This window comes from Syngnathus acus, chromosome 23, assembly GCF_901709675.1.
Source record: "Syngnathus acus chromosome 23, fSynAcu1.2, whole genome shotgun sequence".
NCBI classification, from domain to species: Eukaryota; Metazoa; Chordata; class Actinopteri; order Syngnathiformes; family Syngnathidae; genus Syngnathus; species Syngnathus acus.
The window spans coordinates 2,081,277-2,096,558 of record NC_051107.1 but is presented as its reverse complement, the minus strand read 5'-3'; the positions used below and the strand labels follow the sequence as shown (position 1 = coordinate 2,096,558).

Here is a 15,282-nt window from a genome sequence, read left to right as displayed (position 1 = left end):
TCTGAATGGAGAGCTGTGAGATATAAACATGACCACTAGATGGCAGTGGATTGCAGCTTTTAACTAGAAAAAAGATCACAATGTAAAAAATACTTAATTTTAATTGAACCAAAACAGCCATGTGTTGTCCTTCAAAACGCTAGATGATAGGCTACGTACAGATCGAATTAAATTAGTTCCAGTGAGGTTCGTCCGTAATTCCTAAAATAAGTAGCTACCAAACACATTATTCTAAATATAAAATGGTGTCCGAGGAGTAAAATCATGCTATTTAAAACTTTCCACGGTTATTTATAGCCATATATTTGATTATATGCACAATAACAATATATTTTCTTTTAAAATAGGACTTATTTTGGTGGCTATTTTTCCAAATCCGAAAGTTAAGACGCCTAAGATGCATTCAATGACCGCTCACAAAGTAGGACACCATAAAAGTACAAAAAAAAGGTAATTCGATGCGCCAAACAGCAGTGACGAGTACTTGAGCATATTGCAGGTTGAATGTCAAGGACGCCACGTTGGGGGTTTTTTTTTGTGAGGAATTAGCATTTTAACATGGCTAAAAGCTAAAAACTGTTGATTTAGCATTATTTGGCTCTTTTTCTTAAACCACCTGTCAGGCCACACTCTGTCTGTTCCCGCTGCATGTTCCATCTCCAGAATGAGCTCGTGGCAAGTCCAGAAAAATGCCCTCGGGGTCGGAGTCCAGAGATTCCGGAACGCAATCCGCACTCATCTCCGGACTGGACGACAAGCTGGGATCAGAGATCATGCCCTGTGCCAGAATTCCGGGGGAGTTGGACAATGGGGACCTCGAGACTTTGGTTTCCTGGCTTGAGGTACCTGTTCACAGGAATGGATTTGTACCAATTTGTGTAACCAATATTGCAGATGTGTCCTCCTACCTGAGTGGTCCATGCTGGACCCCACCACAGATGTGCTCTCCTCCACGCAGGATGTCATCTCAGACACAGAGTGGCGCCGGATACCTACACCACCTCCCACCGACGAATCCACGTCATACTCCGCCACGGGGCTCAAGATGGGAACATTGTAGCTCTTAGAACGTACCACTGGGTTCTTAACCGCGGGGGGGTTGCCTGACTTGGACGACCCGGGACGTTTCTCTGATGAGGAAAAAGAAATTGGCTTAAAGAAGTTATTTTTTTTACTTTTTTTACTTAGATTTCGCTAATGTCAACCACACACCTAACAGACAGAAAGAACAGTTCTGTTTGGACGAACCATTTTGGGAATATAACCCGTGGGTCCCGAGGTAAGGGGAGACCACCTTCTGGATGAGACACTCCAAACGCAAATAGTCGTTTGTGACACCTTTGGACTCGTGGACACCCTGCATGGAACACACAAAATATTAGCGTGCGTTTTTTTCAAACACCAATTTCCCCCAATTTCGATATCGACTTGAATTTGATTACAGTAATTGTTCAGTGAACAGTTCTGCACATTAAAATGTTGTGTTTGCTCAGGCTGACTCTGAGGTCATGGGAAGACGGCCGCGTTCACACTGGGATGACTTCCTGTGAGACCGTTCTTACGCCACAGATTGTGTTTGGCTAGTGCGTGTGGATGTTGACCTGAAGAATGAGCAGCATCTGTATGATGGAGGGCGGCACTCTAGCTCGGGGCCGCGATAGAGCTTCGTCCAGCTTCAGGTTGAGGGTGATGATATTCCGGAAGTGCAGCAGGGCCATCTGACGCACTGACGGCTCCTTTCCCTAACGACACGCAAAGACAATTGGTATAAAAAGTGTACACACCCCTATTCAAAAGCCAGGCTTTATTATGACAAGTGCTACTAGGAAAGCTAAAAAAAAAAAGGAACATCTGAACTTTATCAAGGGTTAATCACAAGTACCAGGGTGTGCACACTTATGCAAACACATTTTATTTCATTTTCATTCATTTTTAGAGTTTATAGGACACATTATGATGCAAAAAGTCATTTTTTTCCCTAAAAACCTACACAGGGGTGTGTAGACAATGTTTAGACTGAACAAGAAGTGTTCTTGTGCGGTGGTTGTGTTTTCCAACCTGCACTGGAAAGAAGATGGCCTGCAGCATGGACAGGACATCGCAAAAGAAGAAGTCCCAGGTGTCAGCCAGAGAGTCCAACAGTTTCTGACCTGTGGCGACCGATGAAAATGAAAAAAGCGCTTCAAAGAAAGTTCACACATTTGCATTAACTTGAGATCAGCCAGTTTAGTCAATTATTACGCTGAGGTAAAAAGTCCGACTGCTCCTCCGTGATTATAATGTTTGGCAATAAAGCAAGTTAATCAAAAACTAAGGTTAATTACTTACTTTGGAAGTGTACTGAAGGAAATGGGGGAGTTCATGTCTTACCTTCATAAAAGCGAATCTTGTCTCGCAGTATGACCATGCCTTTGGTTAGCAGCTGATTCTGAAGGTACTCTGTGAAGAAGGAGCCCAGCTCGGTCTTCAGAAGCTGCCTTGAAAAGTGTACGAACAAACACACACACATAAATATTATGGGCATTTTCACTAGTGTGTGTGTCTGTGTACATTAAGTTAATGGGTACTAAGAAAGGCTGCGCTGTTTGAACAGCAGCAGCAGGAGGTTCAGGAAATGACAAGCTCAAAAGTCACAGTAACGACTAAGTGCTCATCACCGACGACACTGTGGTGGGGTGAAACAGTGTACACACATAGACACACACAGACACACACACACACACACACACAACAAAGATAAACAGCACACCTGACGCCTTCGTTCAGAGTGAAGAGCTCATTTTCACCTAAGTCCTTCTTCTGGAATACTGAGATGACTGCGTTGTGGATACTGAGGAGACAAAATGGACCATATGAGCTAGTTTATCTCAGGGGGATCGTGAAGCAATTTTTTATTTTTAATAAACCCCAGAATTTCAGCAAAAAATGCTGAAGATGTTCCTGATGGAAGATGAGTGGGAATGTGGAAGGATATTCCCAGGAAAAAAAAAAAAAAAAGAAAATACACAGAAGAAGAAAATTCTCTGGCTGGTACCTAGGGGGAGCAGTGCCCCTGTGGCCAGTGGTAGTCGACTATCTTAAGTCATAAATGCTGGTATAAAAAGAGAAAATGGAGTGACGATGAAAAGACCCACAGGAGAAGAAGAGTGGACAGATTCTGTGCTTCTTTTCATATCCTGAACAATGGCGGCTCACAAAACAGCTTTTTCCTTGCGATGCGCTCCAGGCAAGCGAGGCAAAATTATAAAAAGTGTTCAGAGCAGAGCGCCACTTCTGACCTATTCCAGGTGGCGTTGGCTCCCGCTCTCCTCTGCTGGGTCCCTTTATCCCTGCTTCCTTCATCCACCGGCTTGGACTGCGAGAGGTCTGTCAAGCTGGAGGACGAACCGCTGGCCAGCTTCAACCTGTTGTGGAGACTCCTCGAAATCCAGAAAGGTGGAAAAATACACAAAAAAAGATAGGTATGGCCAAGTATTTAAAACGAGGCACTTATCTTTTCTCCGTGCACTCAGGGTACAACAACAAGGCGCTCTAAAGCAGCCAGATTAGCAAAATGCAATTTATATGGTGCTCATGTTTTTGTGTATAGTAAGGGGTTCCTCAAAAAAAAAAAAAAACTCCAACTTTACTTTTTAAAAATGTGTTTATTAAAGCATGCCGAAGAGCAACACTTTCCCTTTAACAGACGGTCGCGGTCGGCGGCCATGTGAGCTTTTGTGCGGAGCCCGACAAAGGAAGCCTTTGAGGTTCAAGTGCAGCCAAGATGCAGGGAAGAATTTCAAAATAACACACAAGTCCTCTTTCCACCGTTCGGTCTGTGCGGTGTTGAATAATAACACGCAAACCCAGATTGTGAAAGTTCAAACAAATTTGCGACGTGAGCTCCAACTTGTTGGAACCCCGATTCAATTGAGGGGATTTGTTTGGTCTAATTAGCAAACAAAGAAGGATGATGGGGGATTTTTGTCATGAATGAAAGCTCCAATGAGGTCATTCAGGAATGCGTGTGTACAAACAAAGACAAAGCAAGAAGGTCCAACTGGAATCGAGCGTCAGAATTTGATATGGTTTGATCAGTTTAGCTCGAAACAATGAAACCATGAAAAATGCAATTTTCTGTTCAAATTGCACGCGAAGGCTGGAATTCTGTTTGTTTGATTGTTGAAATGTAGAATATCAGATGTGGAATGGTTGTAATTGTCAAGAAATATCAGTCAATGAGAAAAAATAGACAGTTTCCCGGGCAGGTGATGTTGGGACCTGTGCAAAAAAACTTCAACATAGTTCTTACCTTCTTAACGAGCCCTCACGTTCCATGTTTGAATTTGTTGCGTCTCAGTGACGACACGGATGACCAGGCAGCATCTAAAAACACAAATCCAAATTACGTGAGTAAACAGCAAAATGTGTTGATTGGTCGGAACTTAAAATGGCCGTCACAGCTAGAATGACACATGCAAATGGTCAATTGATTAGGTACACAATGATGAGCCAAAAAGTTATGAAATAATTGATATATTTTTTTAGTTTTCCTATAGAAAACTCATTAAATGCGTTGCGTGATTACCAGGGATTAAAAAACACCACAATAAGAATTCAAGTTTTCAAAAGAACATTTTACATGGCTAAATAATCAAACAATTAAATGCCAAATTAATAAAGTCATGCCGTGCATTGACAAACGCTAAGCATGAACATCACCTGCCCGTTGAATTAAATGGAATTTTCACGAGCTATGGAACATTCTTTAAACACATTCTCGTACGTTATCAACACACTTACTTTTCCAGAAGACTCCGCTTCTTAATTAATATTTTTTTAAGCTCCACAAATCATGTTGAACTGCTTAAAAAGCTACAGGCATCGCGAGAAGGTTCCTTCCATCAAAAAAGTACACCAGTCAACGTGAGCGCGTGCGTAACACAGAGGAGGGCGGGGCTAGTGTGCGCGTACACGCGCGGGAGGAAGCCGAAAGACAGAGTGGTTGCCGTGGAAACGTTTTGTGGGCGCGACTTCGCTTGAATGGGTGAGATCAATGATGCTTTAAAATAGAGTTAAAATAAGTAAATTAAAGCAGAATGTAAGTGTGGAATGCAGATATATGATAACTGAGTGCGTAATCCAGTAGCAGCAAAGTCTGCCATTCAAGGCTAAACTGAGAGTCTAAAGTGCACGGAATCATAAAACAACCGCACCCGCATGGTTTCAGTGGTTTCCCCCATGATATGGCTTGTATGTGCTTAAGTAGTCGTAAAAAAGCGGAGTTGAACACAAACACTCAAATGTACGCAAAACAATCACTTGAGAGCATGCGGGTCACTGAAGGACACGCACCAGTCGTTGTGTCCACTTCACGGACTCCTAAAAATTGCACGACCCTCACTTAAAGCTTGTCACAAACGTCTGAATAAATCAAATTTATTGAATTGTATATGTTGGAATGGCTTGGTTGGGGTATTAACTGATATAGAACCTGAAAAGAAAGTTACAATACAAGGCTTTGTTTGAAATTTTTGTTTTTTTTAAATTTGTAACTGAGGTCATAACATTCTCATCCCTTTTCGATGGATTTCGTCGATATATAAACATCTTATTCCTCTATTTTGATGCCCACTAAAGTAAATAATAGGGATTAGTGTTTTGCTGCTCTCGTGTGGACAAGATAGGTACTGCAACCACGACGGTGAATTAGACCAGTGTGCTGCTCTCGTGTGGATAATAAAAGTACTGCAACTACGACGATGAATTAAACCAGTGTCGCTGGTACAATAGTTCAGTCACGTCATTTGTAGTAAATAAATAATTAAGTGAAATTTTAAATGACTGATTTAGCTCGGGGGAAATGAAACCAAAGCATACTGCTGTTTTCTGACGTGTTCTGATGATCCATCCACCGTGACCTAAAATTAAAAGAGGAAAACCCAGTGGCTGGCATTTCAACAACTTTTATTTATTAAGTCTTTACAAATAAAGTAACAAATGTCATTGTATTTGTTTTAATATGAAGCTTGAACACTCTCTATTTAGTGCAAAACATACCGTTAAAGGCTGCTGATGACTCCCCGTGTGTTAAATTTTCACATCCAACCTTTTTTTCCCCCCGTCAAATAGAGAGAAAAGAAACCACTGAGTTAAGTGCTGCTACACACAATAAAACAGCAGATAAAACAAGTGAGGATTGTTTTTTGTTTTTGTTTGTTTTAAGTCAACATCAGACATTGGGAATATAATAATTCTGTGCTCGAAACTAAACAGAAACAGCTGGAGAAAAGGAATTGATCACTTCTACGGCAAAAAAAGTGAGTCCTGCAATGGCACAGCAATAGAATCTGCCATCTAAATACGAGCTAAAAGCTAATGCTACACCTCTGATGAAAACCGATTCACCCCACTTAAATGCAGGAACATTCACAATACGAACCAGCCTTTCACAGTAAAAGTCATCCAGTACAACTTCACAGTAAAGTCAACCTGTTGCTATTCAACACTGCAGATTCAGCTTGGGGGGGGGGGGGGGGGGTTAAAAGTAGGATGAAAATGGTCTTCGGGGGGCGACAGTGCGTGCAAAAAGTCTACACACCCTTTTTGGAATGTCTGATTTTTGTTGGATAAAATGATGAATCAAGATAAATCACAAAATCCTGTATGAGAGAGGAAGTGGACAAATGTGGTTGCAAAATTGTGCACACCCTCTTAAAAGAGAGATGTGGCTGTGTAAGGAAAAATGAATAGTTCAAAAGTCTAAAAAGTTTGTAACAATAAAAAAATCAAGACCAGGCAACTAAAAAGATGCAACTTATTTTTGGTTAACAAAGGCAGGTGAGTTTGATTCTTAACACAGCCACGTCCCTGTTGCATGAGGGTGTGCACACTTGTGCAACTACATTTTTTTCATTTCTTATTTCTAAATTGAGTCTTACACATTAATAACAAAAAATATTTTTAAATGTTTACTTGATCTTGGTATATCTTTTTAATACCACAAAAATTCTAGCATTAGAACAGGGGTGTGTAGACTTTTTATAACCACTGTAGGTTGCCCTTGCCCAAAAATTAAGGGGTTAACTAAAAAACAGGGCATCACGTTTTGTATTACTGACTGCCTGGTTGTCGAAATGTTGTCATTCGGTGATTTTGAATTAAAGGCAACATCTACTCAAGTGGCGTGACGTCCTTCCTAAACTCGGACAAATGGCGGCACTCTCACGTGGTTCTTGTGAAGCTCTCCAGTGTTTGGAGCGGGGAGGGGGCAAGCAAGGCACTGGAAAACAAATTCGGTTTCTTTTGTACATTCACATTCATCTAACAGGGCAATTGGAGAGAGTTTAAAGTGTCGTATATAAGTACTGTGGAAGAAACCAAAAAATGTAGCTATCCATATTTGAAAACATTTGCAGGTCAAAATGGCGGCTGAATTGTTGTCGGTTAAGGCTTTTTTTTTTTTAAGTTGAGAAAAATGGACACTTCCCCAATTTGTTCTGACTCCTAACAAACAATAACAATCACAGTGTTGTTTTTACACATCACACGAAAATGTGTGCGTAGAACAGGTCCGCCCAACAGAGGCATATTTGCACTTTTTTTTAAATAGAACAATAACTATTAACAACGACATTCAAGAGGAGAAATAATCATCTCGAAAAAAGCCAACGGCGAGGCGTAGCCACGCAACACAAAATCAACCCGAATGGAATCTTGACAACAAAAAAAAATACTATACAAATGTTGTTCTGAAGGTCACTTTTTTTTGTCAGCCAACGTTTCTCGTTTCCAACGTTTCTCGTTTTATTGCTTTGATTCGAGAGGGGGGTGGGGCTACCAACTGTGTTCCTATTTGCATCCTTGTGAATGCTAAGACGGCCTCCTCCACTTTATACACACATTGCACATGTTAGCATGTTAGCTAGACCAGCTACAAGCAAAGACTAGGGAGCAAAATGGAGGCGCTCTTCAGTGTTGTTGTGCTCTCTCAAATTTCACCCAAGTGCACCCGCTCAAACCTCTTTGGCAAACTTCCTCGTTTTCAATCGTGGAGTCCGGTCTGGTCGCCGTTCTGACGAGCCCTCTACTAACCACTACGTGGTCCTCATGTTGGGCCCTCCCGGGTTGCTGACCGACTTGTGCATGAACGTGTGCATGGGACCCTGACTGACCTGGCCGCCAGTCGACGCGGCGTAAGGGCCGAGCGGCTGAGAGGCGCTGACCAGCCGGGGTCCGCCGTGGGCGGGCCCGGACCACTGCGCGGCGTAGGCCGGGGCGGGCATGTACGGGATGAAGTGCGGTGGCGGGTGAGGGTGGGGCGGCGTCGGGGAGGTAGGGGGCTGGCACAGCGAGCCCTTGCGGGAGGCCGGAGAGGTAGTCGGGTTGGAGGGGAGGTGGGCGGAAGTGGCGGTGCTGCTCGGGCACAGGTGGCTCGGGGCGGAAAGCTTCCTGCCTAAATTAGCGGACTGGATCACCTAAAGACGTCGAGATCATCAAATATAATTATGTCAAAGTATCGGTACTCGTAACAACGCTATATTAGCTTTAATGGTTATAATACTGCGACTGTGATGCTATTTGCTAGCACGTCTATGGTGTTTTGCATTAAGTGTTAGCATTAAGCTAGCAGGAAATTCTATTATTATTCTATTATTTGTTTGAAAACAAACAGATATAAAAAAATGTTTTCACAAGGGCTCAAGTGTGGCCTACCTCGTAGCTGTGTCCTTGTGCTGGTGCCTGCTGCAGCTGTTTGCTGCTCTTCTTCCCCTGGAATATAAAATAAAATCATGGCTTAAAATGCATTATGACACCATTCTATGCTTTCTCGGGAGAATCAACAAAAAATGACCTGTGAGAGGTCTCTGGCCCAATTGTCCACCAATTTATGAAGATCATCAGTGAACGTCCCTTTGCGCTGGTGAGGGGCTGACATGTTGAGACACTGGGAGCCCCCCTGGCTTTGAGACAGGGGGCCGGAACCACTCACTGCATTGGTGCTATTGGTCCCTGTGACCCCCCCCCAAAAAAAGTGAGATGTCACAATGATAAGACTATCTTTAAAAACTAAATTACACAAAATGAAAAGTGCAGCATGGAATTCTGGGTAATGTATTCCAAATGGCAAGAGAATGAGGTTAACTCACGGGTGCATGCATGTATGAAGTCAATTCAAGCACTTTTGTCAAGCTAACCACCAGTTGCGACGCTCACGCCGGCTGACGTGACGGAAAATAAAGCAAGCGCGAGGATGGATGGAAAGCGAAAGGGACGAGCAGGAAAAGAAACAAGAAGAGAGATAGTTACTGCAAAGCTGGTTGCAGGGGCAGACTTTTTTCACCATCTTCCCTGCACGGCACCCAGAAAGCAAGAATGGGAGGATTGGAAGAGAGTTTACAATTAAAATTCCCAAATGAATCAAAGACATGATTATTCTTTTGTTGACAGAAAAACTCTTACTGAGAAAGATAATGGTCGGTAAATTAGATTTTCTTTAACACAATTTTCGGTTCAGGCGATGAGAAAATGAAGCTTCAAAATTGCTTCATGAACCAGTTGTATTTTTGCCTCCTCTAGATGGCACTGTTGCCTTAAAAGGAATTAAATCAATGGCAAGTCAGTATGCTCTCCACTCAATGTAAAACCATCAAAAAGAGATCAAAACTACAACTGGTTCATGAAGCAAATTTGAAGCCTCCCTACAAAAAAAAAAGTCCAGTACGGACTGTCAAATGCATTCCAAAATGATGCTATAACCGAGCATAACTGTCACGTCAATTTGTGTCGTCCCAAAAATCGACATACAAGGTGATTTTTCGAACGTGATGATTATACATGAAGGCAAAATAGAGGAGAGACATGTAGGAAGGCAGAGAAATGAAAGCGGTACACACAAAGAGCCAAGCAGGGCGTACTCAGAAAGCGCGTCCTCCTGCCGCCAGGCTTCAAGGCCAAACGCTCGGAACCCCAGTTGAACTTTACGCAGCCTGAGTGAGGAGATGAAGACGGGCCGGGTGAGGGGCGGGCGGGGGTGGGGGGAGAAAGAGTGCAACAAAAAGAGAGATGGGACAGAGAAGACATTGGAGTTATTGCCAAGAGAGAGAACTCACAGGAAAGGAAAGGTGAGCGGCGTGTTCGAGTGAGTCGCGACACACAAGCGTGCTGTTTGTTTGCGAGGCCAAGATGGCGACCGCAGACGTTCTTCCCCTCGAGCCTACCTGGGGTGGCAGCGCACAAACTGGGCATCGAGGGCGCCGCCGAGCTGGTGTAGGCCGAACTCAGGATGTCGCTGGAGGGAGCCGCTTTGAGTTGCCGCTCGCTGCTAAAGTCGCCGCCGCCGCCGGGCTCCGCTAAACCTCCCGCCGCTAACTGAGCTAGTTGGGCGGGGCATGACGCCGGGACGCTCTGGTCCGCCAGAGTGCTGCCTGGAAACGACGGAGGGCGGCGGGGAGGCAGGGTGAGCGGCACAGGGCGGGGGGAGTGCGCACACACAGACAGCAAGTGTCCAAAACACACACGCAGACACACACGCAGGAAAACAGACAGGGGGAGGCAGTCAGAAATGTTCAAGCTTGGAGCCTGGAGGCAGCAGCGCCCACCCGCGCGCACGTGGAAACCAAGCGGACACACGTAAACACATAACGGTACATCACGTTAAAAGCTTGCAATGACTGACAGTGGATATAAAAAGTCTACACACCCCTGTTTAACAAATGAATATATTCCAAAAGCATTCCTGAACAGCTGAACTTTAAATGACATTTAACATAAAATGTGAATCCTTCAGCAGGATCGCAGCCATATTCAATCTATGAGAGGGTGTGCACACTTACGCAACTACAAAAAAAGTGTTGAAATTATTGAGCTTGTCATTTGCACAAGGGCGTGTGGATTTTTTATACCCACTCTGAACTGAGTCTTTAATAGTAGCGAAGCCCACCTGGCTGAAGTGGACTTTTGCTGCCGTGCGAGGAACTGGTTCTGGACGATTTTGTGGATTTGCTCTTGGTGGGTCGCCTCCGCCTACCGGCCAAGGCGATGACCGGAGGAAGAACGGTGGGTGGAGGAACCTACGCCCAAGACATCGCTTGGTCTAGAAACTTTTTGCTAATCTACGAAATTCACTCGTGTCACTTACTTTTCCAAGCCTGGTGAACAAACCGTCAATTTCTTCCTTCTGTCGCGAGTGGAGGGCCTGAATCTCGCTCAAGTGTCTGGTGGAATAAAAAAAAAAAAAAAAAAGAAAACATGATGAGTTATCAGTCTCCACAGGAACCGTATTGCTGCCGCCTCACTTTTCTCGGAGACGATTGATTTCCTTCTTAAAGTCCTCGTCCTCGTCTTCCGAGTCGTTGTCGCTACTCATGTAGGAGTTGTTGAAGGAGTTGCCACTGTTCAGACTTGCTATGGAAACTTTGCGGGCAGTGTCTGGACTCGGGAGGCGGTTGGGCTTGGCTGGTCCGTTCGCCGCCGCCGCCGCCTGGGCAGCGGGGGGCGGACTCGGCCCGGGCTCGGTGCTCTGCTCTTGGGCTCGACTGATGGCGAATCTGCCTACTTTAGCCTCAGAATTGGTGGTGACCTGTATTAAAATCCAGACATGTACGTTTTTAAGTTAGATGTGTGTTGAGGTCATTTTTCTGCCCCTAGGTGGCATTAGTGTTTCATGAGGAACTCGTACATTCCTACCCGGGCATACATCCTACCCACTCTCAAAGGAGTGTCCTGTAGCAAGCTAGCTGTAGCAACCTAATGCTAATTAGCGGCCTACCACTGCTGTTTTGATTTCATTCATTCTTCTCTATATCGTTTGACATTTAATGCATTTGAATGACACGCAGGAACCCAGAAGAAAGTTTTCTACCTGGAAGCGTCCGATGGTTGTGGGAGGCGAGAGGCACGGGGAGGCCAGAGGGGAAGGGCGTTGGGACTCGCCTATCATTTTTCTGGGAAGTCCATCTACCACATCTCCTGATGCTCCTCTCACTTTGAGCGAGGAGCCCTTGTGCAGCGTGTTCTCCGGGCTGGAGAGACTGGAAGAGGACGATGACGAGGGAGTGCTGGAGGAGGATGAAGAAGAAGTGGTGGAGGAGGATTCCGTGCAGGTTGGGCACTGCTTTGGAGGCTCTTCAGTGGACAGCGACACCTTCGCAAAGATGGGGAAAATGAAAAAATAAGAGCGCGGAACCAGGAACTGGGATAAATGATTTCTTTGAGCTCTTCAAACCTGAAATCTCCCGAGTTTGATTCCACTTTGAGGAGCAGCAGCGGAGGTGTCTTCCTCTGGAGATAAAGAAGCTAAAAGTCAAACAGCACGTAAAATAATGAAATAGCAATCATGTAATAGATCGCAAGTTGCTATACATACTTGGTTGTCCCACCAGAGGAGCAACCTGGGAAGCCTGAAATAAACATGGAGGACACAAATGATTAAAAGTGTGTGTATAAGATGTGGAACATGTGTGTGTGTACCTGAGTGGGTGTGCTAATAGGAACATTTTCGGGGCTAAGGGCTCGTCTCAGCTGAGCATCCAGATCCTCCAGAGGTTGCTGGGACTGCAGAAACATAATTAGAGAATTTGTTTTGCTTGTAGACGACTATTTAGAATTCAATCGAACATCTATATAAATTTAAGAGTGAGATTTTTTCTTAACTCATTCACTGCCATTGACGGCTGAGTTATTAGCATGACTTTTTTTTTTTTAGGGGAATGGAATAATTACATTTGCCTTCAATTCCGTAGAAACACAGAAGTACATCTAAGATAAACTCAATTTTTCTCCAAACATAAATCATTCAAAGCGCAGTAAAATTTAACTGCAGTCAAGTCATTTTAATCCAAGCAGACACGTTTCGCCCGCGGGAGTTTCGTAACAGGCAGCGAGTGACTCCCACATTTTTATTGAGCGAGCTTCTGGCGCTTGAAGGGAAAATTATTTTTAGACAGACATCGGCCGTCACAGACACAACAAAACAGTCTGGGGGATAAAAGTCTGTTTGTCAGCGAGTGCCTCTTTTGCACTAAATCTGTCAGTTTGAAACGACTTCAGTGCTCTTTCCAGCCTCACTGATTATTGCTCAGCATCCTCCATGCAGCAATCATCATAAAACATTCAACGTTAGTAAAAGCAATAAGACATGATGGAGACGAATGGCACTCTTAAATAGCAGCAAAAAACAACAACACCTGAGTGAGATATGGTCCAGGGAGGAACGGCGGGAGTTCTGAAGAAGGAGAACTGGTCTAATCCCGGAGTGGAAAGCGGGAGAGATGAGATTTGAAGACGGGGGGGAAAAAAAGTCAGTGAACTTGCATGCAGAAGGAGTTGTGAGGAAACGTGTTAATACATGGTAAGCATTTCCTTTAAATGTTAATTGGCAGGGTTACCGACATTTTTAGTCAAATTCAAGAAAAACTCAGTGGTGGAGGTTTAATGTCAAACTTATCATAAAATAAAGACAACTAAATGTGTAATAAAAACAACTAATAGGCTTCCGCTAACAAGGTAATTTAGCTTAACGCTAACATACAATGCAAAACGCCATAGAGTGGGTAATGAATAGCATTGTGCGACGGTTTTATACCGACGATATATTTACTCACGCAAACGCATGCCATAAAATAATACTGGCGTGCATGTATTCTTTATCCTCGGTGAAGAACGACTAATATTATTTTGAAAATTCAAACGCAGTTCAAAGGTACTCACCGGTACCCTAGACAAGGGTGTTTTGGATGGAGTGGTCTGGCCAAAGGTGGCGGCAGCGTTTGCTGGAGGAAATAGTAAAAATGATATCAGTGAATGAGAAATTTGAGGACGGCCATCAAAAAGCCATACCTGCAGGTGCAGGATTGGAGCTAGGTGTGCTGGGCCCCTGAACGGGGGTGGGCGAGCCCAGCGCCAGGGTGGTGGGGGGCTGAGGAGTATTGGCCGTCTGGCCGGAGCCGATAGAAGTGGCGGGAGTGCCCAACGGGGAGGAGGTCCCGCCCGCTGAGTTGGCGTCGGCCTGCGGCGAGTCCCCCTGAGGGGAAACCGCCCCTCCGCCGAGATCCATGAAGAGCGAGCGCAGCTTCTTTTCTAGAGCTTGAATGTCGTCTGGCTTGCTTTGGCACTCCATGGAGGCGTCACACCTAGGAGGGGAATATCACCAAAATTCAACCCCATTGACTTTCGGATTGCCGATAAAACTCACCTTGAGTCGCATTCCCCACAGTGAGTGTGCGTCTGCCCGGGCTGGGCGGTTATTTGTGGCTGCGAGTGCACCATGGTGGGTTGCACTGAAGAAACGTTGGAGGAGGAGGACGACGGCGGCGCGGGGACGGCGCAGGAAGAGCTGGATGAAGCCAACGAGGTGGGGGAGAGCGAGCGATGGTCGAGGAGGGCTTCGCTGGCCGGAAGGCTGGAGGAGGGCGAGGTCACCACGGAGGGGGGAGGGGATGCGAGCATTGTCGAGAGGATGTTGGAGACACCGGTGAGGGGTAAAGTGGCCGAGACCGAAGCGGAAATGGACGCCTGGGAGTGATTCGCCACAGCAGAAGAAGAAATGGGAGACGCATCGGAGGGCTCCTGGTTTGAAGTCGGAGCGGCAACGCCATCTGAAGCCTCGCCCGCCGGAGTGGACACTGGAGGGTGGGCGGAGTGGATGGAGGCGGGGGCGGTGCTTGGTCCTGGATCCAACTGATTTTTGTTCTGTCGTAACTCCGAGAAGGCTTGCTGTAAGCTGACAGCTCCCGCCGATTTTGACAACTCCAAACCTTGAGTTGAACCTCCAAAAAAAACAAAAAACAAACTGTGACTTATGGCTGGTTGAAAAATAATAGATTCATCAATCAAATTGATAAAATGCTCACCTAATTCAACAGAAGCTGCACGGGAAGGTAAGGGAGAGGTCGGAAAGCTCAGTTCCTTGATTCTGGCCTCAGGTACGGGGCTGACGATGAATTTGCGCCCGGCTGAGTGGACCACTTGTCCTGTTGCGCTGGGTGACGTGTCTAAAAAATAAAAAAATAAAAATTGTTTGTGCATCTCCAAGTAACAAAGCTTTGTTTCCGATTAATAATGATCACCTGGCATGGGGATTGATATCGTCAGATTCTGCTGGGCCGTGTCACCGCTCATCTGGAAGCCAATCCAAGACGATTAATCGCGATCAACTGCGTAACGACGCGCCATTGGACTCACCTGCCCGCTTGTGTCCCTCTCCAGTCCTTTTTTATCGGCGTTCTCGATTACCTCCTGGACCTGCTCGATGAATGACTCCCTCTCGCTCTCCAGGATGAACTCACTCTGGACCTGGAGACC

General features: G+C 45.2%; 2 protein-coding genes across 19 annotated transcripts in view; both read right to left on the bottom strand.

Annotated features, from left to right (window-relative positions):
• Positions 1 to 83: 83 nt before the first annotated feature.
• LOC119116915 (proline-rich protein 5-like) lies at positions 84 to 4,933 on the bottom strand. 3 transcript variants are annotated; one of them, XM_037242669.1, is made up of 10 exons: positions 4,783 to 4,933; positions 4,292 to 4,365; positions 3,279 to 3,428; positions 2,750 to 2,830; positions 2,371 to 2,477; positions 2,059 to 2,150; positions 1,602 to 1,742; positions 1,249 to 1,357; positions 909 to 1,130; positions 84 to 846 (listed from the first exon to the last, which is right to left on the bottom strand). In XM_037242669.1, the coding sequence occupies exons 2-10, from the start codon at positions 4,315 to 4,317 to the stop codon at positions 620 to 622; spliced, it is 1,155 nt and encodes a 384-aa protein (XP_037098564.1). In that variant the 5' UTR covers positions 4,318 to 4,365; positions 4,783 to 4,933; the 3' UTR covers positions 84 to 619. The 3 variants fall into 3 exon arrangements, with proteins under 3 accessions (XP_037098564.1, XP_037098566.1, XP_037098565.1); XM_037242671.1 differs by having other exon boundaries at positions 3,279 to 3,416; XM_037242670.1 differs by having other exon boundaries at positions 3,279 to 3,419; positions 4,783 to 4,932.
• A 996-nt stretch (positions 4,934 to 5,929) lies between these two features.
• The window catches only part of wnk1b (WNK lysine deficient protein kinase 1b), a 35,304-nt gene continuing 25,951 nt past the window's right edge, over positions 5,930 to 15,282 (bottom strand). For 4 of the 16 annotated variants that reach the window (XM_037242641.1, XM_037242654.1, XM_037242643.1 and 1 more), the window contains 20 exons: positions 15,163 to 15,273; positions 15,048 to 15,099; positions 14,832 to 14,972; positions 14,174 to 14,747; positions 13,820 to 14,111; positions 13,690 to 13,758; positions 13,167 to 13,223; positions 12,451 to 12,534; positions 12,347 to 12,380; positions 12,206 to 12,276; positions 11,843 to 12,124; positions 11,277 to 11,560; positions 11,120 to 11,195; positions 10,922 to 11,051; positions 10,200 to 10,406; positions 9,876 to 9,968; positions 9,289 to 9,330; positions 8,834 to 8,991; positions 8,695 to 8,751; positions 5,930 to 8,456 (listed from right to left, as the gene is read on the bottom strand). In XM_037242641.1, coding sequence (XP_037098536.1) covers positions 8,076 to 8,456; positions 8,695 to 8,751; positions 8,834 to 8,991; positions 9,289 to 9,330; positions 9,876 to 9,968; positions 10,200 to 10,406; positions 10,922 to 11,051; positions 11,120 to 11,195; positions 11,277 to 11,560; positions 11,843 to 12,124; positions 12,206 to 12,276; positions 12,347 to 12,380; positions 12,451 to 12,534; positions 13,167 to 13,223; positions 13,690 to 13,758; positions 13,820 to 14,111; positions 14,174 to 14,747; positions 14,832 to 14,972; positions 15,048 to 15,099; positions 15,163 to 15,273 — 3,195 coding nt within the window. In that variant the 3' untranslated portion in view covers positions 5,930 to 8,075. Of the gene's footprint in view, positions 8,457 to 8,694; positions 8,752 to 8,833; positions 8,992 to 9,288; positions 9,331 to 9,875; positions 9,969 to 10,199; positions 10,561 to 10,921; positions 11,052 to 11,119; positions 11,196 to 11,276; positions 11,561 to 11,842; positions 12,125 to 12,205; positions 12,277 to 12,346; positions 12,381 to 12,450; positions 12,535 to 13,166; positions 13,224 to 13,689; positions 13,759 to 13,818; positions 14,112 to 14,173; positions 14,748 to 14,831; positions 14,973 to 15,047; positions 15,100 to 15,162; positions 15,274 to 15,282 lie in introns of those variants that run through there. The other 12 variants (XM_037242644.1, XM_037242647.1, XM_037242646.1 and 9 more) reach the window with 12 other exon arrangements.